The following is a 27,746-nucleotide window of genomic DNA, read 5'->3' as shown; positions in this document are numbered from 1 at the left end:
GGAAAGTGTGTGGGGGTGAGACTTCTCTGGTATGATTCTCTGAGGATCCCTCCTTCTCACACATCTCACCTCCCCATCTCCACCAGGACCAGCATCTCTTTCTTCTCTGTGCCTTCAGGAAGAGGAACAACACCTACAGAAAAGATGAAGAAGCTGGATATAAGCTTTGTGCAAGCCCAGATGGGGTCCCAAGCTGAATCAATGAAAGCAGTGAAAACAGGACTAATATAGCCTCTGCACTCCCCATGGATGTGGGCATGTTATTATTGGGTTGTTGTAGGTTTTTTCAGGCTGTATGGCCATGGTCTAGAGGCATTCTCTCCTGATGTTTCGCCTGCATCTATGGCAAATGCTACATTCAGCAAAGGTCAAGAGGGATCCTTTCACTTCTGCAGGAGTCTACCATGTACCATGCAGCTGTGGACAAGTCTACATAGGGACCACCAAATGCAGCATTGCCCAAACACGAATCAAGGAACATGAAAGGCACTGCAGACTACTTCAACCAGAGAAATCAGCCATAGCATAGCACCTGATGAACCAACCTGGACACAGCATTTTATTTGAGAACACAGAAATGCTGGACCACTCTCACAACCACCATGTCAGACTACACAGAGAAGCCATTGAAATACACAAGCATGTGGACAATTTCAACAGAAAGGAGGAAACCATGAAAATGAACAAAATCTGGCTACCAGTATTAAAAAACTCTAAAATTGCAAAATTGCACAACAACAGAGAGGAAGCAGGCAGGGACATCTAATTACCTCTCAACAAAAGTTTGCTCCAGGCACAGTCAACCCATTGTATGCTAATCAAGGTGGTCAGTTGAAACATTCACACCTAGTTCCAGCAGACAAGAGTCCTTTGTCTCACCCTGGTCATTCCACAGATATATAAACCCATTTTCCTAGTTCCAACAGACCTCACTACCTCTGAGGATGCTTGCCATAGATGCAGGCAAAACGTCAGGAGAGAATGCCTCTAGACCATGGCCATACAGCCCGAAAAAACCTACAACAACCCAGTGATTCCGGCCATGAAAGCCTTCGACAATACATGTTATTATTGTTTATTCATTCAATCGCTTCCGACTCTTCGTGACCTCACGGACCAGCCTATACCAGAGCTCCCTGTTGGCTGTCACCTCCCCCAGCTCCTTCAGGGTCAAGCCAGACACTTCAAGGATACCATCCATCCAACATGCCCTTGGTTGGCCCCTCTTCCTTTTTCCTTCCATTTTCCCCAGCATAACTTTCTTTAATTTGTAAAGATAGACTGAACTCACTGAGCTCCTGAAGTTGCCGCAGGTTGATGCTGTCCTCCGTTGCCCCCTCTTCCCCTGGGCAGATGAAAAGGTGAGATTTCTGGAGGATGAAGAAACCTTGCAGCCACTGATTGGGATTCAACATGGACTTATAGCAGAGCCTGCCCACCCTCTGGAATTCGTAGCCCAGCAGGCAATGGCAACTAAGAGGGGTGAACCACTGCAACAGAAGGAAGTGTCAGATCTGGAGAGGCACTTGAAATGGACCCACAGGCCCTGAGAACGTTGGCCAAAACACTGAAGTAGGGCACGAGAATATTGATTACTTGAGTGATTATTGGTTGTTAGCTGCATTTTTATGCCACATTTTTGGACATAAAGGCTGTCCAAGGTGGCTCAAACAGAATATTAAAATATAAATAAGTTTTAAATGCAGCAATTTAATATTGCATAATTAAAGCAGCAGTCTAAAACACTTTCAAATTCAGAACAGAAAAACCCTAGAGGAAAAAAAATGAATACTAGAACAGATGTAGCAGTAGTATAAACAGCTTTTAAAATCAGCTCAGAGACTAACTAAATGCAGAATATTTTGTAATGTTGCCCAGTGAAACACTGCATTTCAAATACTGCCATGTATGTGGCTTACTTTTGGGTGACAAGAGAATGCATACATAGGACAAAAAGATGCAATATTGTATAGAAACAAATGTGGTGACATAGGCCTCTAGGAAATTCACATGTAGGATTAATGGGCCATTAACTCATGGGGGATCTATAGACAGGATAAGTAAGCTACTGTTGAGGGGCTGGGGACCATTTTCCACACACTCTGAATTCCTACAGGTTGCACCACTTCCTTCTGGTTGAACTAGAATGACCAGAATATCACTTCTAGTTTGTTTGGTCTTTTATTATAATGTTTTTAAATATTAAAACAAGAGAAGAGTGTTTGCGTTGCAAAAGATTTGTGCTTAGGGAAGCTTAGACGGTACATGGGCGACCTCACAAATGAACAGAGTAATTGTGGTGCATAAGGCACATGGATTGCATGATTCCCAACCACAACACAGGATAAATAGAAGTAATAGAAGAGAACAAATAATTAACAAATCTGTCAAAACTAAAACTAACTAGTTTCCCTTTCTCTGCAATAAAAACAAATATCTTTCTCCAATATTTTCTTTGTTTTCAGACATCATGGAATGCTGCAGAGAACTTATTTTGTGAATTATCACTTGGGGTTTTTTTGGGCATGTGTCTTTTGTTTCTTTTAACAAAAGGAAGTTGTTTTCTGTATGGAAACAGTTCTCTGTATAGGAAAGTTTTTTCTGCACAGGTAACCTTTTTTAAAAACAGAAAACAGGTTTTTTGGTACCGTTTCCCTCGGTTTACTCCATAAGATAATTCTCTCACTAAATTTCATGGTGCTGCATAGCAGGAGGATATTGTACAAATTTCCCTAATGGAGAGAATTTTTTTCTAATGGAGTTTCACAACTTATTTTTCATCCAGGAATAAATAATGTTGACCATTCTTCCCATCCCTTCCAGAATGTAAGCAAAAATCTAGAGGTGGAATTACTTAATGGGACCTCTGGATGCCAGTAAAAGTAGAGATGAAGCAGCAATGCTTATGATCTCGAAGTACACAAATAACTCAGTGCTTTTTGGTTAGTAGCAGAGGGCTGTTCTTCCCTGTTACTACCTTTCCAATGGCACTGGCCCAGGACTGCAGACTATCTGGACCATCAGCTTCCAGCTGTTGTACTCGTTCATTGCTCAGGTACAGCTCCAACGTGAAGTGGATCCTGTTTATAGAAGAAAGGGTTTATGGAGAGTGGAGGTCTTAATGAAGTAAGGACAATACTTTTACACAGACAAGACATGAGCCCCAGCATTCTATCTCTTCCTCTCTCCCTACTTCACATTATTTCCTAATAAAGAGTATCTCCCTTAGTCAGTATTTTTTGCTGCTGGTCACAATTCTCCCCTGCAAGGCAAACACCATTTTCATGGAGAATTTAGACTGGGGAAATTGTGCAGGCATAAGAGGAAACGTCTGCCACACAGCACCATGGCTCCAGTTCCAATTCCACTCCATCCTCACTGGCATGTCTGGAGAAAAGAGATGCAAGCACAGTGTTCCTGTGTCTCACTCAATTTGGTTTTTTAGGTGCACTGTGGAGTCATGGACAGAAGGGAGAACAGAAAACATTAGAAAGAGCTCTGGTCAATCTATCACAATAACCTGATTCCTGCAGCAATTTGCCAGAAGTTTACAAACACATTATGAAGGAAAGGGTCTCCTGTTGTCCCCTAAGGGTGAAACCAATCTGCTGATTTGCTAATTTACGAATCTATTTCACTGTGGACAATACACTTCAAATTAATTCACTGGTCCCAGTAATTATTTCTTAAAAATTAAACTGATCATAACCTGGAACATAATCAAACAGGAATCTTGTGGGATTTAATTAAAGTGAAAAGCAACCTTTCTCAATAAATATTAATAACTCACGAAACCTGCATAGGTTACATTTATGCAAAAGAACATTAGGAGAAATGGCACATTGGGTACAGTAGTATAGTGACAGTTGTGCAGAATATGAAGCAGAAAGATCTGACCTCAGTTCCCTCCTGATGCATGAGGCTCTCTGGGCCCTGTTCATGATTATTGTACTTCCCAACTATATTAGGGCTTTTCTACACAGCCTTGGACAGCAATGGTTCCCAAAGTGACCCATTTAAGGTGGAATTAGGTGTCAAACAGGGATGTGTTATTGCCCCAACTTTATTTTCCATCTTCCCACCGGAGTGGAAATCACCTATCTGACTGATGGCAAGCTATTTAATATCAGCAGACTGAAAGCCAAAACCAAGGTTACAATAACATCTATTATAGAACTCCAGTATGCTGATGACAATGTCATCCGTGTGCATTCAGAAGAAGACCTAAAAGCCACTCTAAACACCTTCAAAGAAGCATACGAGAAGCTCGGCCTGTCATTGAATATTGAGAAAACCAAAGTGCTCTTCTAGCAGTCACCAGCCAATCCCTCTCCAATGCCAGAAATACAGCTTAAGGGTATAATATTAGAAAATGTTGACCATTTCCACTACCTTGGCAGCCACCTCTTCACAAAAGTCAACATTGACACTGAAATTCAACACCTCCTGAGCTCTGCGAGTGCAGCCTTTTTCCGAATGAAGCAGAGAGTCTTTGAGGACCGGGACATCCGTAGGGAAACCAAGGTGCTTGTTTATTGTCCTCCCAACCCTGCTATATGCCCGTGAGACATAGACAGTCTACAGACATCACATGCAACTCCTAGAATGATTCCACCAGTGCTGCTTCCGAAAAACCCTGCAAATCTCTTGGGAAGACAAGCCTATGCCACACTCACCTATGGACCCACCGCCAGAACACCGACCTTGGAGGACCATAATCCTATGAGGGATCACCTAAGTAAATTTACACAGTCATATAACACAGAATATCTAGGCAGGCAATCTGCAATATCTGCTTTAAACTGAGTCCACAGTGCAATATAATCCAGATTTTATACAGCTGTGTGGAAGGGGCTCTGGATCTCACTGGATAGTCACTATAATCTTAGCCTCCTTAACAGGGTCACATCAAGGAAGAAATGGAAATTAACTCCAAGTATGCTATCCTGATAATCCCCTTCTTGTATCAGGATTAGGGATCATAATAGAAGAAACAATTAAAAGTTAAGTCAGAGGTAAAATGTGGAGAGTACTCATTGAGCATTCCTCAGCTTGAGGGTGTGCCCAGCTTCTTCCTGGTTCCACACACAAAATAACAGACATCTATACCAATTAGCTGGCTCTTCCTGTTTATTTTATGTTTGAACATCCTAGATAAACCCTAAAGCTTACATCTAATTGCTAGTCTCTGGCAAAGTACATCCATTAAATCATTGTTTTAATAGATGCATTCTAGTTGGAATGAATAAATGCATTTAGGTCTCAAACTTCTATCTTTTACAATTAGAACAGGGGATACAAGTCTCCAAGGAGGAAATCTTCTAAGATGCCACACCTCACCATGAATGGTAAACAAGCAATAATGTTCACTCTTTCGTGGGTATTTTTTCTAAATTGAGGGTGGTTGCCTCTTTAACTGTAAAAGTGGCCCAAAATCTTTTAAAACATTAACTCTTTTCACTTTATGTACTTCATAAACTTTATGCCAAATAAAAGGTTTAAGTCTTTCAGGTTCCATTAGAAACTATTATTGTTTTTGCTACAATTAAATTGTACTATTAGTCATTTCAGCTAGGAATGTTCTCTTGGTTCTCATTCTGTGAGACAGCTATGATAGTGACTCACTATTCATTGTGGCTATAGCACTGGCTATCCACTAAGAGAGCCAAAACATTTTGGAAGTTAATGGAGTCATATCAATATCAAGCAGGAGAAAGAAACTTTTATTTGCTCTCAGGGATGAAAGTTAATCCCCATAGTGTTTGGACAAAACTGTCTCTTAAGAGTCACTGTGAAAAAATATGTTCCAGAAATGTAGGAACCAAGAAAAGAAAGAAGTGAGATCCTGATCCTACAAAAGGGTATGGAAGTGCCCAGGCCCGTAGCCAGGATTTTGTTTTGGGGGTGAGGGGGTGAGTTCATTTCGGGGGGGGGGGGGGCTGAGTCTGAGTGAAAGAGGGTCTACCCTAGCAAACCTTTTGTATCGTTACCCCAATACCCCCATTCATATGGGATATATTGAGCATGGTGATCAGATCATGATATGAATAAACATAACAGTTTAAATATTGTACCAGTAAGGTCTTCTCGCAGACCACTTCCAGGCATGTAGCCCCCCCCCCCCCCGGCTACATGCCTAGAAGTGCCTTACAAAGATTCAATTCAGAACCCAGTGCAGAAAATAGAGAAATATTTATATATTTTTCCAGCATAACTATCCTCTTCCTTTTAAAAAAAGGCTTGATAGCCCTTTGGAAACAGATGGTTAATGCAGAAGGGAGTTTATTTCTTGCTTATTAATAGATATATTTTAGTTGTTTTGCTTAAGAAGGGAGCTTTGAAATGGTTGAATAGAAGCTCTCTGAAGCTTTAGGTGCTTGTATTGCCTATTACAAACCAACTGATTCCTAAACCATCCAAAACACAGATGTGTGCTTTTCATCTTAAGAACAGACAAGCATCTCAAGCTCTGTGGATTACCTGGGAAATAATCCCACTGGAGCATTGCAGCACACCAAAATACCTGGGAGTCACTCTGGACCATGCTCTGACTCATTTTGCTTGCTTGAATAGCAAGCAAAAAGTGGGTGCTAGAAATAATATCGTATGAAAGCTGAAGGCACAACCTGGGAATCACAACCAGACACAGTAAAGACATCTGCCCTTGCACTTTGCTACTCTGCTGCTGAATACACATGCCCAGTGTTGAATACATTGCACCACATTAAAATGGTGGATGTGGCTCTTCATGAGACATGTCACATTATCACAGGATGTATATACCCCACAACACTGGAGAAATTATACTGTTTAGCTGGTATTGCACCATCTGACATCTGTCAGGAAGTTGCAGGCAATAATGAAAGGACCAAGGCAGTGACATCTCCAGCCCATCCCCTGTTCGAATATCAGCCAGCATGTCTACATCTTAAATCGACAAACAGCTTCCTAAGCAAGTGAGAATCCAAAAGTGTCAGGTGAAAACGCAGCACCTTAAGCAGTGGCTGAGACTGGATGAGAAACTCCCTCCTAGGCACTCAGAAGATTGGGAGACCTGGATGTTGCTGAACAGGCTGCACTCTGGCACCACGAGATGCAGAGCTAAACTTAAGAAATTGGGCTACAAAGTCCACAACATGCGAGTGTGGAGCAGAGCAAACCACAGACCACCAACTACAATGCAACCTGAGCCCTGACACATGCACAATGGAGGACCTTCTCACAGCGACACCAGAGGCACTCCAAGTGGCCAAATTCTGGTAAAAGGATATTTAACATAATGCCAAGTTTTAAAACTTTATGTTTTTAAATACATGTTAACTGTACCCTCAACTTGCTTCCGACATGATAAATAAAATAGTTGTTTTGAATTCTATTGTTAACTTAATTTTATTTTAACTTTTGTATGCTTTCACAAATGCAAATCTTTATTTGCATCTGCTTTCAGGTTTCTATTACCCTTTGAACACCACAGCTGGGAAAAGGTGGGATATGAACACATATAACAATGATGATGATGATGATGATGATGATGAGCTTTCAGGAACAATAACAGGAAAGCCCTTTCAGGAATGGATCCAAGGCCTGGTTAATTCAGGGCCCTGTATATGGCTGGAGCAAAAGTAGAAGTGCGGTACCAGCCCATGAAGCTTGGATCTATGCACCAGATTATCAGCTTGATATCTTTATACTAGAGTCTCAAAATACCAGGGATGGGAGAACATTTGTACATGAAACAGGAAGTGGTGCAAGGAGAGATTAGAGGAAAATGGTTTTTTGGGTTTTCCATCAGGTACCTTTCTACTCTTTTCCTAGTATAGAATTCTCTCCTCTCGCACACACATACAGTTGCATATTGTTTGTATCTTGAGATTTCAACTACCAGTACTACATACTCCTGCTACAGGCACAACAGACCAATTCAGTCCTGAGATAAGATTGGATTTTTAAAAAATGAACAGGAATTGAAGCAGAACCAGCCTTGGGAAAGAGTTCCCAGGGGGAAGAATGCTTTCAAGATTCCCCTTGGGCTCATGGCGGGGAGGGCTGCTTCCAGAGCGATGGGAGCTGCAAACACCTTCCCCAAACCTCAAGGGGTTGCATACAGAGGTGGCCCTAGGTAATTTTCAAGTGTAAGCAAACAGTATTTTGGCACCCCCCCCCCCGCCAAACAATCACTGATATATATTTTCTGTTCGTCGTAGGAGTTCTGTGTGCCATATTTGGTTCAATTCCATCATTGGTGGAGTTCAGAATGCTCTTTGATTGTAGGTGAACTATACATGCCAGTAACTACAACTCGCATATGTCAAGGTCTATTTTCCCCAAGAGCGCCCCTGGGCAAAATCAACTATACTGCAAATGCTTACTTTGCGTAATGGGTTGAGCCGCCCCTGGTTGCATAAAAAGATCTCCCAAGATTTTCAAAGGCCTCTCCCCACACATTTGTGGGACGATTTTCCTTTTGTTTCTCTTCCAAGAAGGATTTTTGGATTGGAAGTATGCATGTTTCAAAATATGAAGTTATTTCTGGATTGTCGACCTCGAGGCCACACTCACTCACCCCTCATTGCTATCTCTCTCCCCACCCTGATTAGTGTCATTGCTCTCTGTTTATATAGAACTTGAAGTACTTCTATTTTTCATCTCGAATAATTGATATCAAACTGACAGTGTTTAATTTTTGTAATTAGTATGCAATCAACTCATAAAACATATATATAAAAATAAAGCCACTGACCCACTCACACAGATCCAACATTAGACTCAACCATCAGTGCATCCCCAAGGTGAACTTGGTACCTGGCAAGATTATACCTCAGTTCACTGCTCTCGGGTGAGATATTAAATATATTCTTATAACATAGAAAAAGTTAAAAGGTTTTGAAATTTTTGAAGCTTATGGTATGCACAGACTAGGTTGTCACATGTTTCTCTCTTTGGGAATTTGAGGATAAGCAGATATGTAAAGGTGACCTTATTTCAGCAGAAATCCATTAAAGGGGGGAAGATGGGGGGGGGGGGGGAAGAAGAGTGGTCATGTCATGTACCTACCTGTCTGAGGACCCAGGATTAGCCTGCACATCTGTTCTGTTCACACCAAGGGAAATCACGTCAATCATTTCTATCTTTGCCAGTGGTTCGGAGCTCTTATCAGTCTCATAGAAGAGAAAAGACTTCTCCAGTGAGCACCAGACTCTCTGAAATTCTACATGAGAGCAAAAGAGAGAGGGCCCATCAACCAGATTCAGCATTACTCACAGGTGGTGAGTCCTATTCATACCTGGTACTTACCCTCTCTGCTCTTCTTGATCACTGTGAGTTTTGTCATGGCTGGAGCCTTGTACAGATAGCCAGAATGGGCAATGGGTTGTGTGACCTCATTGTAGACTCCTTCTGGGCTCAGATCCTCCACCCCAACATTGCCTGTCAAATGCACAACACAGCTCATTAGCTTTCTGTCTCCTAGTCCTCATACCTTGGACAAAAACAGTTACTGACTTGGAGGAGACTAAGGGGCCATCTAGTAATAAAGAATCAAAGCAGCTTTGGCAGATGGTCATGCCACAGACAGGCCAAAGGGGCAAGATAGAGGAGGGATGGCAACTGAACTCTTTGTCTATTGTTCTAAGTATATAACTCAAGACAGCATGGGGCTCGATCCCTGTACTCTCTTTTCTTATCATGCAGAATTGGCCCTCTATGCTTTCGTTCTGCTCCCATAAAGAGAGTGGCAAAGGGTTTCTTTCCATCATACAAAAAGGAAGGACGGGGCTTTCTGAGCATTTCAATTGTTAGGACCAGATTTAATATGTTACTGGACTAAAGTAGGTTAGAGATTGACACTGGGACTTAATGTGGAGGCAAAAGGCCAGTGTCTTCACAAAAAGATACTAAGTACACGATGAAGTCAGTTTTGAGCATTCATTCACTCGATTATAAATAAAAGATATAGGAGAAAGGTTCCCCCACCCAATTTTTTTTAAATAGATGACAACCTAAGTCTAGAGAATAATGACTTTGACAAGAGACTAATAAATGAGGCCAATGTTGTTTGGGAATGAAAATTAACGTAAATTCAAAACACAGAGGCTCATTTGGCACTCTATAGTAATATTAATCAGAAAAATTGGATATAATTAAAATAGTGTGGTCAAGGAAAGAGTTCTTCTCCCCTCTCATAAATAAAGAAAGAGATAAACAGAGAAAGAGACAGTTACCTGGGGAGCTGCTTTGTTGACCTTGGCCATTGTTGCACAATGGCTTGGCTTCCACAGTGTTGCCACAAGGTCCCACCTCTGTTTCCATGGCGGATGCAAAGAACAGCAACATTGTCTTAAGCAGTCCAGGCCCAGACACAGCTGAACACAATGCCTAAGAAAAAGATGGCTGGAAAGTTATGCCAAAAGGCTTCCAGATACTGCTTGACTAGCAATGGTGTAGTCACAGGATGGGGAATGGCCTCTACACTCCTGCTTGTGCAGGTGCAGGAGGCAGACATTGTACATGATGCACATTTGGGAATCAGTTAATTTATAGTGCCTCCTGATTGCTCAGTTCATAAAGAACTACGTCACAACCATACCTGCAAAATGTCTTCCTGGCTGCTGTAGTGTGGATGTGGCATACAGTAACGTCCATAGCGGTACTTGCAAGTGATGAAATTTCGTCTCTGCTCAGCATTGGCATCTGGGTATAAGGCCTCAGAAGGTGGGAGGTGCGCTTCCCAAAATTTGTTCACTTGTTCATTTCCCAGCATGATGAACAGCTGTAGGAGAGAGATGGAGTGACCTGGCAATGTTCCTAAGAGATATGGTAACCAGCATTTGATGAAGTGAATGAGAGTTCATGAGAGCTTATGAAAATAAAAATTGTTCATTTTTACCGGGCCACAAGATTCTTTGTTGATACTGGAGTTCTTGTGATCTTTAGAAGAAGACCCTTATCCAAAGCATCAGAATGGGTCAATATGGAGAAGTGAGCTTACATTTATTTATTTACAACATTTATATGCCGCCCTTCTCACCCCAAAGGGGACTCAGAGCAGCTTACAAGTCATATCTACATAAAGCATATAATATTACTAGCATAATACTAATACATCATTCATAATATTAGTATTACACCCCCAAAGATCCCCATTCAAAACACAATGTAACAATTTTTTTTAAAAAAAATTCTGTTCCTGGTTTGAAAAGGTTATTTCCTGTTTAATTGTGCGGTGCTTATTTTGAAACTAGTTGTTATACTCCAGAATCATCGTTTTTGTGACTGCCATAAATTATGTTGCATTGGTTGAGTGTCTATGAGATATTCATTGAAAAACTATGAAAAATGTGCTACAGGATGTCCCACAAAAACGGTTTTTGCAGTTAAATGAACGTTTTCCATGTTTTTATGATAGAACCAATTAGGAAATGACATTTACAACTCAGGGACAAAATTGTGATACATAGTGAAATTGGGTACTCCAGCCATGCAGGCCACATGACCTTGGTGGTGTCTATGGACAACTCCGGCTCTTCAGCTTAGAAATGGAGATGAGCACCACCCCCTAGAGTCGGACAAGACTGAACTTAATGTCAGGGGAAAACCTTTACCTTTTACTGAGTTTCTACAGCTTTTGACATGGGGCCCATTTCCTCCCAATCCCCTTGGAGATAGGCTTCATACCTGAACCATTTCATTGCTCCAGATACTTGTGTCCAGCTTCAGACTCTGCACTTTAGAAATGCTGGAGCCTAGACTTCGGTGCTGACCTGTGAAAGGAGTGAGGCTGTGAGTATAAACTTCATGTGAAAGGTAAATGATTCAGCTGCCTCCAGACTTCTGCAACAGTCATGGAAACAGCTCTTGAGCTCTTAATACTCAGCCACTCATTTACATCAGAATAAAAAAAAATGGAAATCTCTAGAGTATATGGCTGTTCCAGTCAGAGGAACTCAACTAGGTCTGAAGTTTGTGATCTGATATTTAGGGTCTGTTTCAAGTTTCAAAATACCTAGCATTGACCCACCAGCCACTGCCCTCATCCACACCACCTTCATTCTTGCCCAACAGCACATGAAGGCACTTGCCTGCACAATGCTTGCAGATCACCACACACAGGTTGACAGAAGCCCAGTCGGGACTCGGAGCATGACAGTCAGCACAGAACCGGTTCGCTTTGTTAGACCAGATCTTCTCAGCTACCTCATAGTCATAGAGTGTTTCTGCAATGGAGTTCTGTAGGGCCTCCATCCACTCTCTCTTCTCTCGTTCAGATTCGGCAACAAAACTGAGGGAATGCAAACAGCAAACACACTTTAGTATCATAAGCAATCTACCTGAAGTGCCTAAAGTTTGAAATGCTCCAATTGTTTCGGGGTTGAGTGTATAGACAAAGAGTGTGAATGACCAATATGTGTATATATGTGCATTAAAATTCAAAGATCTGCTTTTAGTACTCCAAGTAAACTGTAATTATTCTGTGCTGTCTCTTACTGCTTCCATCCCCTGTTGTGTCCTGAGAGAATAAACCTGAATGAGTGGGGTTCCAGAATTGTTTCAGGTTTTTGTAGGTTCTCAGCCTTAAATTAGAGCTTTCTTCTAGCACCCATACCTCTACCACCAAATCCCATTCCCCAAGGCTATGAAGAGGACCATAGCATGAAACAGTTCTTTTCTCCAGGAAATTTAACAGGGGACCCTGGATCAAGCTCTTTTTCTTACTGGAAATACTAACTGCAAGGAATGGGGCATCAACTTTGTTGAGTTTCTTAGAATGGAAAGAGAAGCCCCTTCCAAGTGTCTCTGTGGCCCAAAGGCCCAAGGAGCCTTTGACACAAGTTCTCATTTCCCAATGGGAAGAGTGATTGGAGCCTCGGCAACTTGCCTCGGCAACTTGCCATTCTAAGAGCCTTCACCACTGGGAGTGGAAGCTTGATGCATCTCCCATATTTGGGTTCCTTGGATTGTGTTTTCTATGGTTCCCAGGAACTTCTCCCATCTGAAAATAGGAAACTAGCCCAGGGGTCAAGGATTCCTATTCCTAGCCTTAGTGATGGTCCTGTCCTGCATCCAATAGCATTCAATGTGAATGCACTACTTCCTTGTACACTCTGGAGCATTACCTGAAGATCTTGAATGGGGTGATGAGCTCAAAGCTGCGGCCTTTGGCTTCTCGAATGGTGGTGCTGTGCATCTCAATCAGGCAGATGGCAACACCCATCTTAAAGAACTGAAGGACATAGATGGACAAGGATTATTCAATTTCAACTCATAACTACAATGATACTCCCATTAGACATGGAATCCCTGAGCAAAATATCCCAGAAAAGCATTGCAACATACAATTTTCTCTGTACTTTTCTACTAGGAAATAGAAGATGATGTAAGAATGAGGGGAAACAGTAAAAAGAATCTATATTTGCTGCTGGCTGTGATCTTCCAGGCATATAGGGACTGCAAATAATCAGTGTGTCTTCAGGCCAATGCTGACATATCCTTGCCCCTTTTCTATCCTTAGTCAAAGCCACATACAACGTTGTTACTCCTAGAGCAAAGGAGAGTTGGTCTCTCTCCTCTCTGATTCTGTCCACAAGGAAATCTCACTGCAAAAAAAGTCACTAACTTCTATTTCTGTGAATCTGAGAAGCTGGAGAATCACAGTCATCTTTTGTATGTCTCAGTGCCAAGTGTGCATTTCTGAAAAGGGAGAAAGAAGTGTGGAAAAGCTCTGGCATTCACCTGCTCACTTTTGTACAGCCACATCTCTGCCAGGATGAGCACCACAAAAACCTTGGACTTGTAGCCTTTCAATTCAAGGTAGCCAAACTTTTGAAAGCGGCTGTTAGTGCCACTAAGGCATGGCCGGGAACAAAGCATTCGCTGCTCAGTCACCTTCTGCTGAAGAGTGTTGCACCATTCTTCCCGCTGTGCTGCAGGGGGTAATAGCAAAAGGTCAGAGGGTGAAAGATACTTCAGACCATTATTTTTGACTGCACGTGGCAGAAGCAACATTTGTAGACTCACAAGGAAAACTGATTTCTTCTCATACTTTCCCACCTCTGCATAGGAAGAACATGACAAAAAGAGACACAAATAAAAGACAGAATGGCGGGCAAGGAAAGGGAGAAAGGGACTACTGGCTGGATTAATGAAAAGGGAAGGATGAACTGATTCAAGATGGGATTTCTCACCCTCACTTTCAGCTCGGAAGACAAAGATCCTGTGCTTTGTGACAACCTGGAATTTGCTGTCCTTGGTGGAACGCACCATATCAATGATGGTGAGAGGGATCATTCCTTTAGGATACGGCTCCTGAAAGGAGCCAAGCAAAAAAGGAGATGAGCTTTAACATTTCCACATTGAATTATGAGACAGAACTGATAAATTGATAATCTAACTTTAACTCTTTTCTTTTGAGGGTGCGGTGAGCAAAGCTCTCAGGATCATGCACTCAAGGCATGCTTGGAGGCATAAAGCTGAGACTTCCCCTCCACTATTATACTTTCTCTCCATGCTAGGTAGGCTCCCCTTTCCTTCTTTAATTGATTCAGACCCCACGCTGCTTTCCCAGCTCCTTTTCTTCTCTTTGAGCCACCTATCTCTTTAGCTCCCAGCACTTCAAAATACAGTGTTCAGCAAGAAGAATTCCGCTCCTACCTTCTCATTGTTAAAATACATGATGTTTTTTCCATCAAATCTGACAAAGCGTCGCTGGAAGACGTAATTCCTATCAAGGATGAAAGGGGAGTACATTAAGTTCAGATCCTTCCACTTAGAAATCTCTCTGCCCAAAAGGGGCTCATGAAAGATCAGTCAGAGCATCCAATCCTGGATCTTTTAAAGAGTTTCAGACCTGGGACCTCATACATTAAGCTCCCAAACGTGGATGACAGTGGGAGGATTTGTCAGGCAGCATGGTGACTCCATGGGGCCATAGGGGAAACCATTTTCCCCATCACACAAGGGAAAGTGCCACTGCCCGGCTTCCCCCATGCTGGCTCCATTTTAACCAATGAGAACAAAGGAAGCCCCCTGTGTATTCTGGGCTCCATGTTAGGATGCTTCCACGATGGAGCTCCATCATGTGATGGGCTCTATTGGGTTCCATCTTGGATCTGTCCTGGAAGCATCCTAGGATGGAACCCAAGCCTCATATGATGAGGTCCTTAGAATAGTGAGTCTTGTAAATAAGAGTGGATTTGAGTAGGTCTGATTATGATTTTGATCAGAATTTAACAAAATTTTAAAAAATGAGGACATGTAAGAAAACAGAACTGACAGATTTGCATTCCCTACTCACAGTTTACACCGGATTAATTACTTCTTTGATCAGCCAAGTTTTACCAGTGAATTCTTCAATTAAAAGACAATTGAAATAAATGAGCACTTATGTATGTGTTACTCAGCCTGAGCACTTATGTATGTGTTACTCAGAAATACATATAACAGTCACTCTTCTTAAGCAAAGTTGGGGGCAATTTGGAGTAAACTATTGTTGTAGGGAACAATAGGCAGGGAAAGTATTGTAATCATTCTTGTTCTCCATTCCAGATGCCCCCCTCTGCTGGGAGTAAATGTTCATTGAATACATTAACATATAACATGAATTTTAGCAACAACAAGAACAACAAGAACAACAATAACAACAGCAACTACCACAACTACTCTTCTTCCTATATGGAGGAAAGGACATTGTTAAACATAGTAATTTCTTCTACATGAGATCTAAAATATATCCAAAAAGTAAATAAGCTGTGTTTCTAATGCCTAGCTGAAATTTACTCTTATTAATAATTCCATGGACACTTCTGTGAATTAATTTAATGATTAACCTGTGCTGTCATGCTTTAATTATGTACTGAGCACAATTCTTTCGCAAAAGGGACCACAGCCTGTGCTCACAGCAGGGAGGGCTTCTGACCTGAAATCCCAGCTGCTAGGCAAGTGTGATCCTCTGAATTTATTCTTCTAAAAATAAACCAACCTGGTGTGGGTGTGTGGGTGTGGAATTGTTAACCAAGAACTTTTCATTTACCATGTGCTAAAGCAGAAGTGTCAACTTTTTGCTGCTGTTCCTATTTCAGTGTTTGTTGTGGTTTTACCTTGTCTGATTTCCAACGTTTTCATGGTATGAACAATTCATTTTTATTCAGAACTCAAATGTGTTTCTTTAGTCCTTTCCAGCTATACAACTATCCACTTACCCTTGTGGAGAGAGCTTGTCTAGCCAGCCAATGAGCACAGTGGATGGCCGCTCCGACAATGAGGTATAGCTGGCATAGGGAGAGATGGTCAAGTCATCTAAAACTTCGTCTGGATACAGGTGATCGGAGAGTCTGAATGGAGAGACTTGTGCCCACGGAGCCTCCACTGTGGAGTAACCCTCATTCTCTTTCTGGGCAATGCAGCTGTTGGGAGCAGTTTCCTTCTTAGCAGATGGACTCTTTTCTTCTGTCCTGGTGCACCTACAATAACAAGACCTATCCATATTTCTGAAGCACACGTGAGCCCATCAAAAGAAAAACCAAACCATTCTCCTTTGCAGTGCAACCAGAAAGTCACTCGTTCTCCTGGACAGCAAAGGTGCCTCCCAGTATAATTGCAATTTTCACATCTTCTCTTCAAAATGTTCCTTAGATGGTTACAGGTAAAGGAGGGGAAAGGACCACAAAAAGAGCTGCAGTCCAATTCTCCCTCCATTGGAAGGCTTTGTCTCTTGCTCTCTTTAATTCTTTACTCTAACATCCCCTTCCTTTCCACACCAGTCAGCTGTGGCTGGTGTTACAAGTCTTGCTCTGCCTCTATGGCAGGAGTGGCAAAATTGCAGCCCCCAGAGCTTTTTTCAGTTCTCAAAGTTCCATAGAAATAATACTTTTTTGTCCTCCAAAAAGCTTTCCCTAGATTTAAAATGACCAGGGAGTTGGGGTGCCAAAATATGCCAGCATTGGGAAGTAAAACCTTTTTGGGCTGTGTGGTTCTCAACCTGTGGGTCCCCAGACGTTTTGGCCTTCAACTCCCAGAAATCCTAACAGCTGGTAAAATGGCTGGGATTTCTGGGAGTTATAGGCCAAAACACCTGGGGACTCACAGGCTGAGACCCACTGCTCTAACTGGTCTTTCATACTAGCTGAAAGAAGCATGAGTTCTTACAGTAAATACAGACCCATTTGTTATGGAAGCTTGTTAAATGCTGCTTCAAAGACATTTGAATACTATAGAATTGCTCTAGAGGATCTAAAATGCCCAGAGAAATGTTCTCTCTTGGACTCCAGCATGATTCTGCTAGCCCCCACTCTATCTACTTTCTGCAGGGATATGAAAACCTATATATTTCAGTGTTCATTTGAATGATGATGTATTCAGCACTTTACCTCCAGCCCTGGCCCTATAGCTTGCTTTTTGTACTAGCCGATGCCCTGCCCTCTCTAATCTGATCATGCTCACCATATTCCTGTTTACTGGTTGTTGATGTTAGTTTGATACACCTTTACAATGTTTTTATCTTTTGGTGTTCTTAATTGTTTTAATTAGTTTGTTTATGTTATATTATATGTTACTATGTTTTTAACTGTGTTTTAGCTGATATATTTTATTGTATGCTGGGCTTGGTTCCCATGTAAACTGCCCAGAGTCCCTTGGTGGAGGTGGTGGAAGGGTATAAAAATGAAGTTATTATTATTATTATTTGAAACAAAACAAGATGAGTCCACAGCAAACAAAATCACTCTGCTGGCTGTTGTATTGGATCACATGTCGGACATTTCCCAAGTGTCTAGGATTATTATTATTATTATTATTATTATTATTATTATTCTGACACAAAAACACAGTATGTTACAGCAAATGAGATCTATATGTTGGGTTTCGTACCACAAAATCAAAAGTTGAACACTTCCCAAGCGTCTAGGACTGTGTGATATATTTTTGAATCATGTGTGCAAATCCAAGTAAGGTGGCCTTTTGCAGTTGACAGATCGTGATTTTGTCCATGTTTATTGTTTCCAAATGCTGGCTGAGATTTTTTGGCATGGTACCCAGTGTGCCAATGACCACTGGGACCACCTGTACTTATGCCAGAGCTTTTGCAGTTCAATTTTGAGGTTCTGGTAATGGCTGAGTTTTTCCTGTTGTTTTTCCTCAATGTGACTGTCACCTGGTATGGCAACATCATTTTCTTTTCTTTTCCACAATTGTGATGTTTGGTGTATTGTGTTCCAAAACTTTGTCAGTCTGGATTTGAAAGTCCCAAAGTATTTTTGCATGTTCATGATCCCACCAGTTCTTTGCTACTGGCAGGTGGTACTTGTGACATAAGTTCAAATTATTATTATTATTATTATTATTATTATTATTATTATGTTTTACCATTGTTGAAAATTGACCATAAAATCCCACTGAAGGCCTACAGCGAGAATACTCCTCTAGGTATTTTCAATTCTTTAATAGTCATAATTCATTTCAGGTAAGAAAAAATTGATTTTATTCAAAGAATGTATTATTTGAAGGGTCTGAGTACAGACTCCTTGCAGAATATGAGAGCCTAATGCACATCTTTCAGTATCACAAATTGCTGTCACTTGTGCATGTGATCATTTTATTCTTTTGCACTGATTTTTTGGAAATAAATTCTGATGTGATTTGATGCAATGGTCCTATGAACTAAAGAGCAAATTTTGTCTTCTCTCATTTTTTCCTAGTGTTATAATGTTACAAAACAAAGCTGTCATTTCACTGATAATTGTAAATTTATCAGTTTTTTTTAAATAAGGAGGAGGAGAATAAGGAGAGGGAGGGGGAGGAGGAAGATAGTTTCTTGTTCTGATATGTCTTGGAATTTAAAAGTAACCTGCTTGGGTTTTGGAAGAATATTATTATTGGAAATTGCTGGAAAATAGTTTGGGTGAATGTTTGGATATTTTTTAAAACGGAGAACTACAGCAAAACAAACATTTCTTGTCCTATGTGTCCTACATTGGTCCTACATTTTACATCAAATGCAAGCCTCCACCATGAGTGGTGAACTGCACCATCACCTCCTCCTGCCTTTATAAGCAGCATCTTCATAGCCTGTATCAAGGAGGTAAACCACACTTCCATACCCTTCCCTTCAGCCACCTTTTTATTTTGTACATTAGAGAAAAGAAGCAAAGATGGAAGAGTAATTAAAATCACTTACGCAGGCCCTTCTCTCTGGCTTGATGCACATTCTGGCACCTCTTCATATTCCTGACATTCAAGGGAAGCTGCACCCTGGAAGAATGTTAACAGAATGCTTAGGAAATGGAGCATTGCCTGTTCTCATGTGATCAGCAGCTAAGCAAGCTACAGCACTCTAGGCAAAGTACAGAAATGGATGCTAATTAAATTGCTTTGCAGGAGTCTGCTTAGTTTAGCTTTATGTTACCAAAGGTGACCAGCCAATAGTTTAGAAATGCATGGATTTATAGAGTTGGAAGAGATCACCTGGGCCATCCAGTTCATCTGCCTGCCATGTAGAAATGCATAATTAAGGCACCCCTGACAGATGGCCATCCAGCTCCTGCTTAAAAATCTCCAGAGAAGGAGACTCCACCACACTCGGATAAAGCGCATAAAGGCCCAATTCATGCCCAATAACAACAATGATGCAGTAGTCTCTTGGATTACTTCCCTTAGAAGAAGATTTTAACACTTACGGCAATGATTTGACCTGGACTAGATTTTAGACTCTGATTTTAATAGGCACGTGCTAATCAATTGTTTCAATTATTGTTTTAATATTTTAAATATTTTAATATATTGCTGATTGTTTTATTATGATGACACCGTATGGTGTTTGTGAGGCTGCCCTGAGTCCCCACTCGGGGCTGAGAAGGGTGGGGTATAAAGATGGGAAATAAAATAAATAAATAATTTATCCATTGCCCCAGATAAGATTAGCTTTAGAAAAAGGATGGGAGTTTGCTTAGACCTCCATTGGACCCTGAAGATTGCTGAAGCATTCATTGTTGTCCTCTAGTCCTTACCTTCCAAAATATGGAAGGCTGAATTATTTTTGCCCCAAATAGACAACAATGTCCAACAAATTGTCACGCTATTTCATTATCCTTTTAGGTGTTCCAGGGGCCTCACCTTATTTTGGCCTATGCAAGATTTTTATCAAACCATGAATTTATATGAGCTTATCTAATTTCTGATGGTAATAAGGTCTGTGTAAACAAAACAAAAACCCCAAACAAACAAAAAACAAACCATAGAGGTTGTAAACATGCCCCAAAATGCCACTGGCAACCCATTAGTCCTCCAGCTTGAGTGGAAGCATCATAGGACACTTCCCAAGGTAAATATGATGAGGTGGTTTGTCTCCCAAACTTTGAAATCACATTTTCCATGGACTATTACAATACCATCAAGCTCTCTTTCTGTGAGACAGTAACAATTTCTTCAAACTCCACAAACTGATATGTAGTTATAATTTGCTTTGCTCTTGTTGGTTTATTTGCTTTATCTTTTTGCAACCAAGTTGTCTAAGAGACTGAAAATCTTGGTAGTTGAGTAGTTGGAGAAAAAGGAACCAGCATAGTGAATAAAATGGTGCCAGTCACTCTCACCTGAGAAGACCAGAACTGTCCAAACATGCTCTCACAGTAAGGACTGATGGCCTCTTCAGCTGGACCTGTAGGTAACCCAAAGATTGAAAGGCAGTAAGAAACACTCCAATGACAGAGAGAGACTTCTTGGTAAAAATGGAAATAGCTGAAAATCTGATCTTTGATCTTCTGAGTATTCTCCATTGTAAGAATGTCTCTACATGGCATTTCTTGTGCAGGGTCATTCCTAACAACATTTAATTCCTATGAAGTTTCAGCCCTGATCTCATTCATACTATGCTGTACAGTGAGATCTACAGAGGGCTCTCCTGGGAGATACAACTTGCCCTTTCAGAAGCTTCTAAATTGGGACATCCGTAAAACTTTGTTATATTGTTCCCTCCCCATATGCTCCTGCGTTAGATATAATTGGAAACATTAATGTTGGGATTATGTACCCAGAATCTCTCACACATTACTCTTGTCATACTTGTTGGGGATCCTGTCAGATGGAGTCCAAAATGTAACTTTCTCAATCTCTGTACTATTTTTACACTGAAAGGACATTCTCCCAGCTCTTTCGTTCTTAGAATCACAGAGCTGGAAGAGACCACAAGGGCTATCTAATCCAAAACCCTGACATCCAGGAACATTCCCAAGAGATGTCAATGTAACCTCTGCTTCAAAACCTCCAGAGAAGGAGACTACACCATGCTCCGAAGCAACACTTTCCACAGCTGAACAGCTCTTACTGTCAAGAAGTTATTCCAAATGTTTAAGTGGAATCTCTTTTCCTGCAATCTGAATCTATTGCTCCATGTCCTAGGACCTCATCAGACAGGGCTTTTCCCCTATCCTAGGACACCGCCAAGCCGCAGCCATGATGAAGCCTGCCGGAGCCTATCACATAATGCAGGGCTATTTCTGGTGAGGCTTTGTCCTGGCTCCATACTGGCTGCTTATCAGCAGCATGTTGAGAGGCTGCTCTGAAAACATGAGGTGACTACCTGTGTTCTCATAGACTAAGCTGGGGACAGCACGGGATGAAGCTGGGGGCAGATGGGAAATGCTGTGGGATGGTAAGGGGGTGGTGTTGGATACAAGGTGCTGCTCAATGGTTTTGCCCGCTGCCCCATGGATTTGCCCTGCTGCCCGACAGATTCCCCTACTGTCCTCCAGCTTTTGGACCTCTGTTTGATGAGATCCTCAGTCTCCAGAGCAGATGAAAACAAGCTTGTCTCATTCTCAATGTGACATCCTTTCAGTAATGAATAACAGGACAATTTCTTCCTGTTTCTCACTATTGACACCCCCCAAAATGCAGTCTTCTTTCTCTTCTTTCTCACCTGAACTGTTGTCTGATCCCTGTGGTGTATGGTCTAGATTTTGGCAGAGTTGTCTCATGGAACTACAAGAAAAAAGAGAGAACATTCCAAAAGAAATGGCATTTTACAGACAGCTTTTGAACTTTGCTTAAAATTTGGAAGCCACGTATTCCTGGAATACGTTGTTACTTCCCTTCCTTTCATCTTAAATTTTCGACAAATAGCTCATATTTAAAAGCTGTCACACATACCATTTCCTTACTTGCAGCTATACATATAAATTAGCATATGTAAATATCATGCAAATTTATGCTTTCTTTCTTTGTTGTGAATACATTTTCTCTTTTTTTGGCAATAGTTTGGTATTCATTCTGTGCAGCACAAAAAAGATTACAAAAATTCAAAATAAATAGACTCAAATAAATGTGAATATATTGTCTGGCATTTTTCTCTCTGTTTATGGATTTCCAACTACATATAATTAGCTTTATTCAGAACAACTCAAACAGCTCAGTAGGAATTCCTTCTAATTTATAGTTATCCCAATCTGAAATTCTGGACTGGGCTAGAATCCCTGTGAGGTACCATATGTAGAGACTGGCACTTTTAGGGATGAGCAAAAATGTTTGTAATTGATACATACATGGTTTATGAGTCAATTAATGAAAGTGTCTTTCTTTCTGTTCTCCATGATAGGCAGGAAATTACTAGCATCAGGGTCTCTTTCCCCTGCCCCCAACCTTTGTTTTCAATGTATCCACAAAACTAAATATATCGTAAGTATTTTTGAAGAAAATGTTCATAAACATGGATGGTCAATGGGAAAAAATGCAAGCAAGATGTTTACATTAAGAAAACAAATAAATAGGGTGCCATATGAATTTCGACATGCAAAGGCAAACGAAGTCTGGCAAGCTAACATGAGACAAAGACAGAAAGAACTTGTAAGAAGAGTTCAGAGAAAGGCAACAAAACAGAGCACCTATCCATTTTGGAACTTGTCTGCCACCTTATGTTCTTATACTTTCTCATTGTGAGCATGTAGCAGAGGTTCTAAAGGTCAAATCTAGATTCCCTCTCCACCCTCTTAATATACATATGTGATCCCTAGAACTTGTCCACCATGACTCCTTCTGAGGACAAACAAGACAGAAAGATATCAAACCCCCATTGTCCTCTGAATGCGAAGTATTCCTGGTGCCACACTTTCCAAAGTTATCAGGAAGAGGTAAGACTGCAGCTTTTGATGCAACTGTGGAATACTGATCATTAACAATGCAAGCTAACCAACCCCCATAGGTTTCTTGACCTATTTGCCACTGAACGCTTCTCACAACTCCACAGTGATTGCTGCTGGCAACAAGGAAAGAGCGATCTGTGTTGGGATTGCTAGGGGGGAAATTGTTTTTCCCCTTGTTGGGAGATAAGATGACAGTTTCTTTTTAGTAAAGAAAGCGACTCGACCCACTTAGATGTGTGGATAAATTGTGTCTGCATGTACAACTGTCTTGATATTACAAAGTGCAGCCCCAGGGCAAAAAATGTTCTGCACACATGTCTTAAACTCATACATATCTGAGACACACCATCTGACTGTTAAGGTACAAAGGGGATTCATTCAGTAATTCGTAAGGAAGTGGAGTACATGGCTGGCCAGGGAAGTTATATGTGACTGCCATACCTAGATGACCCCATTTCCTGCTCTACCCAACCTCCCTCTAGTGCAGTGGTTCTCAACCCCCAGGTGTTTTGGCCTACAACTCCCAGAAATCCCAGCCAGTTTACCAGCTGTTAGGATTTCTGGGAGTTGAAGGCCAAAACATCTGAGGATCCACAGGTTGAGAATCACTGTTCTAGTGGCTTCCTGAAAGATGGTAAACGATACTCTTAGGAAGACTACAGAAACTCACTTGGTCTCCTTCTCCATGGTCACAATCCCGTTTTGCACAGCTAGGCCAGAAGGCTCTGTATTCGACTGATGCCTTGAAGTCTCCTTTACATCCACACTTTTGGTTGGCACAGACAATAGTGCTGCAACATCCAATACCATCTCATTCCTATCCTCTGAGGAGGAAGACTTGCTAGGGGCAGGCGAAAGTGGCAAGGATTCTCTCTGTACTCTGGAAACAGTTGAAAGGGGCTCTGATGGACTGGTGTCCACAGCCTGGCTCTGACAGGCAAAACAAGTAGGACTGGAGTAAAAGGAGGCTTCATCCACACTCTGGACCTCGCTGTTCGTTTCTTTCACAGAAATAAAAGAAAGCAGAGCAGATTCCGAATTATTCATCCTTTCCCCACATTGAGCTGACAGGATGATGCTTGAGACTTTATTTCCCATCCTAGGCTGGGAATCTGTTGTAATCCCAAGGCTCTCAGCATTTGTGGCACTTTTACTTGGCTGAAATCCCTCAGAGGTAAAAGATGTTCCTAGAGTTTGTTTGGGCAATGAAGTAGGTCCAGATGTTTGCGGTTTCAACCATGGAGCCTGCTTTGGTTTTGCTGTACGATGTGCATGAGGAAACACAGTTCTGGGTTTGGGTATTGGCTTGGCCACTTGAGATGTCGGCTTCTTATTTGATGGTGAGTTTTGGTTCTGATCTGTTGAGTCATGTTGAATCCTAGGGCCAGAAAAGGTTTCTGCTATGATTTCTCTGTTTCTGTCAACATCATTCTTCTCTTCAGCTTTAGGTCCATTGAGAGCATCTGTACATCTGCCAGACTTGTGATGGGTATCTCCTGCCATGAGCTCACTTTTGTTCCCCACCAACTGCCGGGTTTGTTGGACTAAATTCAGAATCCTTTTGCGATGACCAGTAGCAGTGATGCCAAGCTTCTGTAAGTCCTCTTTACTGAGCGAGATCACATCCCTGACTGAGTCAAATCCATGTTGCTTGAAGGTATCTTGATATCTCTCCAGATGTATAATAGAAAGCCAGTGTGCAATTTCAGAATCCACATGGCAATGGTGGTGCATGTCCCCTTGGCAGGGATGGAAGGACCCGTCTCAGTTTACCATCTGTGGGAAGCAAAGAAAGCAGTGAAACGTCTGGTAGAGATAGTCAGCAGCAAAGCACCCGTAGCAGCAATCAGAGTAATGGAGAAGAGTAAGCCTATTGAGTTCCCTATTCTGCTTCATACTTTCTCTGGTTTGTGAAGGTGAAAAAATCACACAGCCTCCATTCAAACTGTCCTTCCTGTAGTCTAGTTCCCATTGCTAGCATCTCATTCATGCCAGAAGCTCCTTAAACAAAACAATTAAAGCTGTACTGATCTCGCAGAGACACTTCTCGTTCTCAGAATGAGAGAACTGACAACAGACTTGAGGAAAGTCCTTCCATTCTCACAAAGGCAAGCCCTGTGCTGTGTCCTGTCATCCAACCGATTTATCTGGACCAACTGCGATCTTTGTTGGGCCAAGATATCAACTCCCACTCGTTTTCTTTCCCCATGGGGGTTCAAGCCAGCCATTCAGAACGCCCCCTCCTCTATGAAGAAAGATACAGACTAAGCAAGAAGTGAAACAATCATATTGTAGTGAGAGGAAAATTCTCCCAGGGCAAGGAATTCTGACAGTCACCAATATGTGGAGGAGTTTGTGGCTGAAAAGGCACAGCTGTATTCTGCATTACTGTACTGCTATGCTGGCGGAGGGCATGAGAGAGGTCAGTGAACTGTGAGTCATATACACAGTGAGAACCTCCTACAGACAGACAGCCCAGGCAGCAAGTAACGCAGCATCCAAGCTGCTAGCTAGACTCATGAATCAGGGTGGAAAAGTCCTCCTCATTTTTGTACTGCTTTGTCAACAAAGCCCCTGCCTGCGTTCTGTCACCCTCCCAAAAAACCTCTCCACTTTCTGCTGCTAGATGGAACCCAATGGCTTTAATTTTTATACATTTGTAAGTCTAAAACTGTCAGGCTCTCTGCCTAAGGCAGTCTCGGCTTTGCCATATTAATCAAAATCCTCATATAAAACAGTGGCAGCAAATCAAAACTTAATCCCTCCAGTGTTTCTCAACCTGGGGGTCAGGACCCCTGGGGGGGTCACGATGGGGTGTCAGAGGGGTCACCAAAGACCATAAGAAAACATAATATTTTCTGTTGGTCATGGGGGTTCTGTTTGGGATGTCTGGCCCAATTCTATTGTTGGTGGGGTTCAGAATGCTCTTTGATTGTAGATGAACTATAAATCCCAGTAACTATAGCTCTCAAGTGTTAAGGTCTATTTCCCCCAAACTCTATCAGTATCTACATTTGAGCATATTGAATATTCATGCCAAGTTTGGTCCAGATCTATTATTGCTTGAGTCCACAGTACTCTCTGGATGTAGGTGAACTACAACTCCAAAACTCAAGGTCAATGCCCACCAACCCTTCCAGTGTTTTCTGTTGGTCATGGGAGTTCTGTGTGCCAAGTTTGGTTCAATTTCATCATTGGTGGACTTCAGAATGCTCTTTTATTGTAGGTGAACTATAAGTCCCAGCAACTACAACTTCCAAATGACAAAATAATTTCCTCCCCAACCCCACCAATATTCAAATTTGGGCATATAGGGTATATGTACCAAATTTGGTCCAGTGAATGAAAATACATCCTGCATATCATATATATGCATTACAAATCATAACAGTAGCAAAATTACAGTTATGAAGTAGGAATGAAAATAATTTTATGGTTGGGGGTCTCCACAACATGAGGAACTGTATTAAGGGGTCACGGCATAAGGAAGGTTGAGAAACACTGCTACTAATGACATTTCCCAAAAGAGGCAGGGGAGAAAAGGAGATACAGGCAAAAGGAAGGGAATAGTGTGCATAACTTTTTCCTACTATTTTTACTCCAAATTTTACAGATAACAGAACTATGAGTTTCCCAATGTTCTTTTATATTATTTACAGTCCTTCCCTAAATATCAGATGTTGGAGCAAACAATGGAGAATGATCATAAGCTTGTGAACTTATGAGAGGCCTCTGATTGTATGCTCATGAAAAGGGAAATCTGAAATCGGCAGCAATCAAGGCAATTCCTCAGTTCTAAAATAGACCTTCTTACTTCATTCTTTCATGGTCTGCTTTAAAAGCACAGTAGACTATTCTTTTAGTTAGCCAATCTGTCACCCTTCCATTCATCCCTATTTTCAGGTCAGTATGACTATTCCTTTGTTGCAAGTTAAAGGCTGAAACTACTGTTTGTCACAAACCACTTAGAATTGCAGCAAAGACAAGATTTTTCTGATAGTCTGTCAACTATCTCAGATCATTTCCACAATTTACCTTTCGTAGCACCCCTCATCTCTACCACACACACCCCAGTGTTAGGAAAGCTCTGAAGTTTTGATCAGCTTCCAGATCACCTGGATATATGGATACTACTATAACACATACAATGCTTACCCTTCCTTACCCTCCTTCTCGCTCATGTTAGAATTCAGCCACAGGTACCACAGCAGGGCTAAAAGATGTCCACAGCAGTCTTATTTGCTTGATAGTTGAGGGTGGTGTTTTCCCATGAATCAAGCTGCTCCACACTAAGCCATATGTGCTCACTCTGCTGCTGCTGGGTCTTTTTTTTCCAGTTCCTCACTTCCTCCCATTGTTCAGCATAGGCTTCCTTCCTGTTGCTCTTTCCCACCCCACAAACAGGAATTATTCAGCCCAGGACTGCGAATGCATATATGCACACGTGTTTGTTAGAACTGTGTCTGTGGCTAATTTGCTCATGTAATATGTAAGAGTGCATTTAGCAGGTTATAAAAGACCCAATTTTCAGAAAACCTGTGCCTGGACTGTAAGTTTTCAGATGACAGAGAAGAGTTCACATGACATGCCTGTCTCCATAAAAAAAAAAGTCCTGAAGCAAAG

At 41.6% G+C, this 27,746-nt stretch overlaps 1 protein-coding gene across 3 annotated transcripts in view; it reads right to left on the bottom strand.

The window, feature by feature from the left end:
• The window catches only part of ARAP3 (ArfGAP with RhoGAP domain, ankyrin repeat and PH domain 3), a 56,420-nt gene extending 28,989 nt beyond the window's left edge, over nt 1-27,431 (bottom strand). The window contains exons 1-19 of one of the 3 annotated variants that reach the window (XM_060774262.2): nt 27,279-27,431; nt 23,794-24,899; nt 21,905-21,966; nt 20,580-20,644; nt 19,166-19,239; nt 16,194-16,454; nt 14,647-14,716; nt 14,181-14,301; nt 13,729-13,919; nt 13,113-13,219; nt 12,078-12,277; nt 11,674-11,759; nt 10,586-10,768; nt 10,221-10,374; nt 9,295-9,426; nt 9,055-9,208; nt 2,978-3,080; nt 1,292-1,490; nt 70-133 (exon numbers count right to left, since the gene is read on the bottom strand). In XM_060774262.2, the coding sequence (XP_060630245.2) occupies nt 70-133; nt 1,292-1,490; nt 2,978-3,080; nt 9,055-9,208; nt 9,295-9,426; nt 10,221-10,374; nt 10,586-10,768; nt 11,674-11,759; nt 12,078-12,277; nt 13,113-13,219; nt 13,729-13,919; nt 14,181-14,301; nt 14,647-14,716; nt 16,194-16,454; nt 19,166-19,239; nt 20,580-20,644; nt 21,905-21,966; nt 23,794-24,857 (3,290 nt within the window). In that variant the 5' untranslated portion in view covers nt 24,858-24,899; nt 27,279-27,431. Of the gene's footprint in view, nt 1-69; nt 134-1,291; nt 1,491-2,977; nt 3,081-9,054; nt 9,209-9,294; nt 9,427-10,220; nt 10,375-10,585; nt 10,769-11,673; nt 11,760-12,077; nt 12,278-13,112; nt 13,220-13,728; nt 13,920-14,180; nt 14,302-14,646; nt 14,717-16,193; nt 16,455-19,165; nt 19,240-20,579; nt 20,645-21,904; nt 21,967-23,793; nt 25,438-27,278 lie in introns of those variants that run through there. The other 2 variants (XM_067467706.1, XM_067467707.1) reach the window with 2 other exon arrangements.
• Between the last annotated feature and the right edge of the window lie 315 nt (nt 27,432-27,746).

The sequence above is a fragment of the Anolis sagrei genome, chromosome 4 (assembly GCF_037176765.1).
Source record: "Anolis sagrei isolate rAnoSag1 chromosome 4, rAnoSag1.mat, whole genome shotgun sequence".
NCBI lineage: Eukaryota > Metazoa > Chordata > Lepidosauria > Squamata > Dactyloidae > Anolis > Anolis sagrei.
Note: the sequence above shows the minus strand (reverse complement) of the source record. Positions and strands in the feature narration are given on the sequence as shown.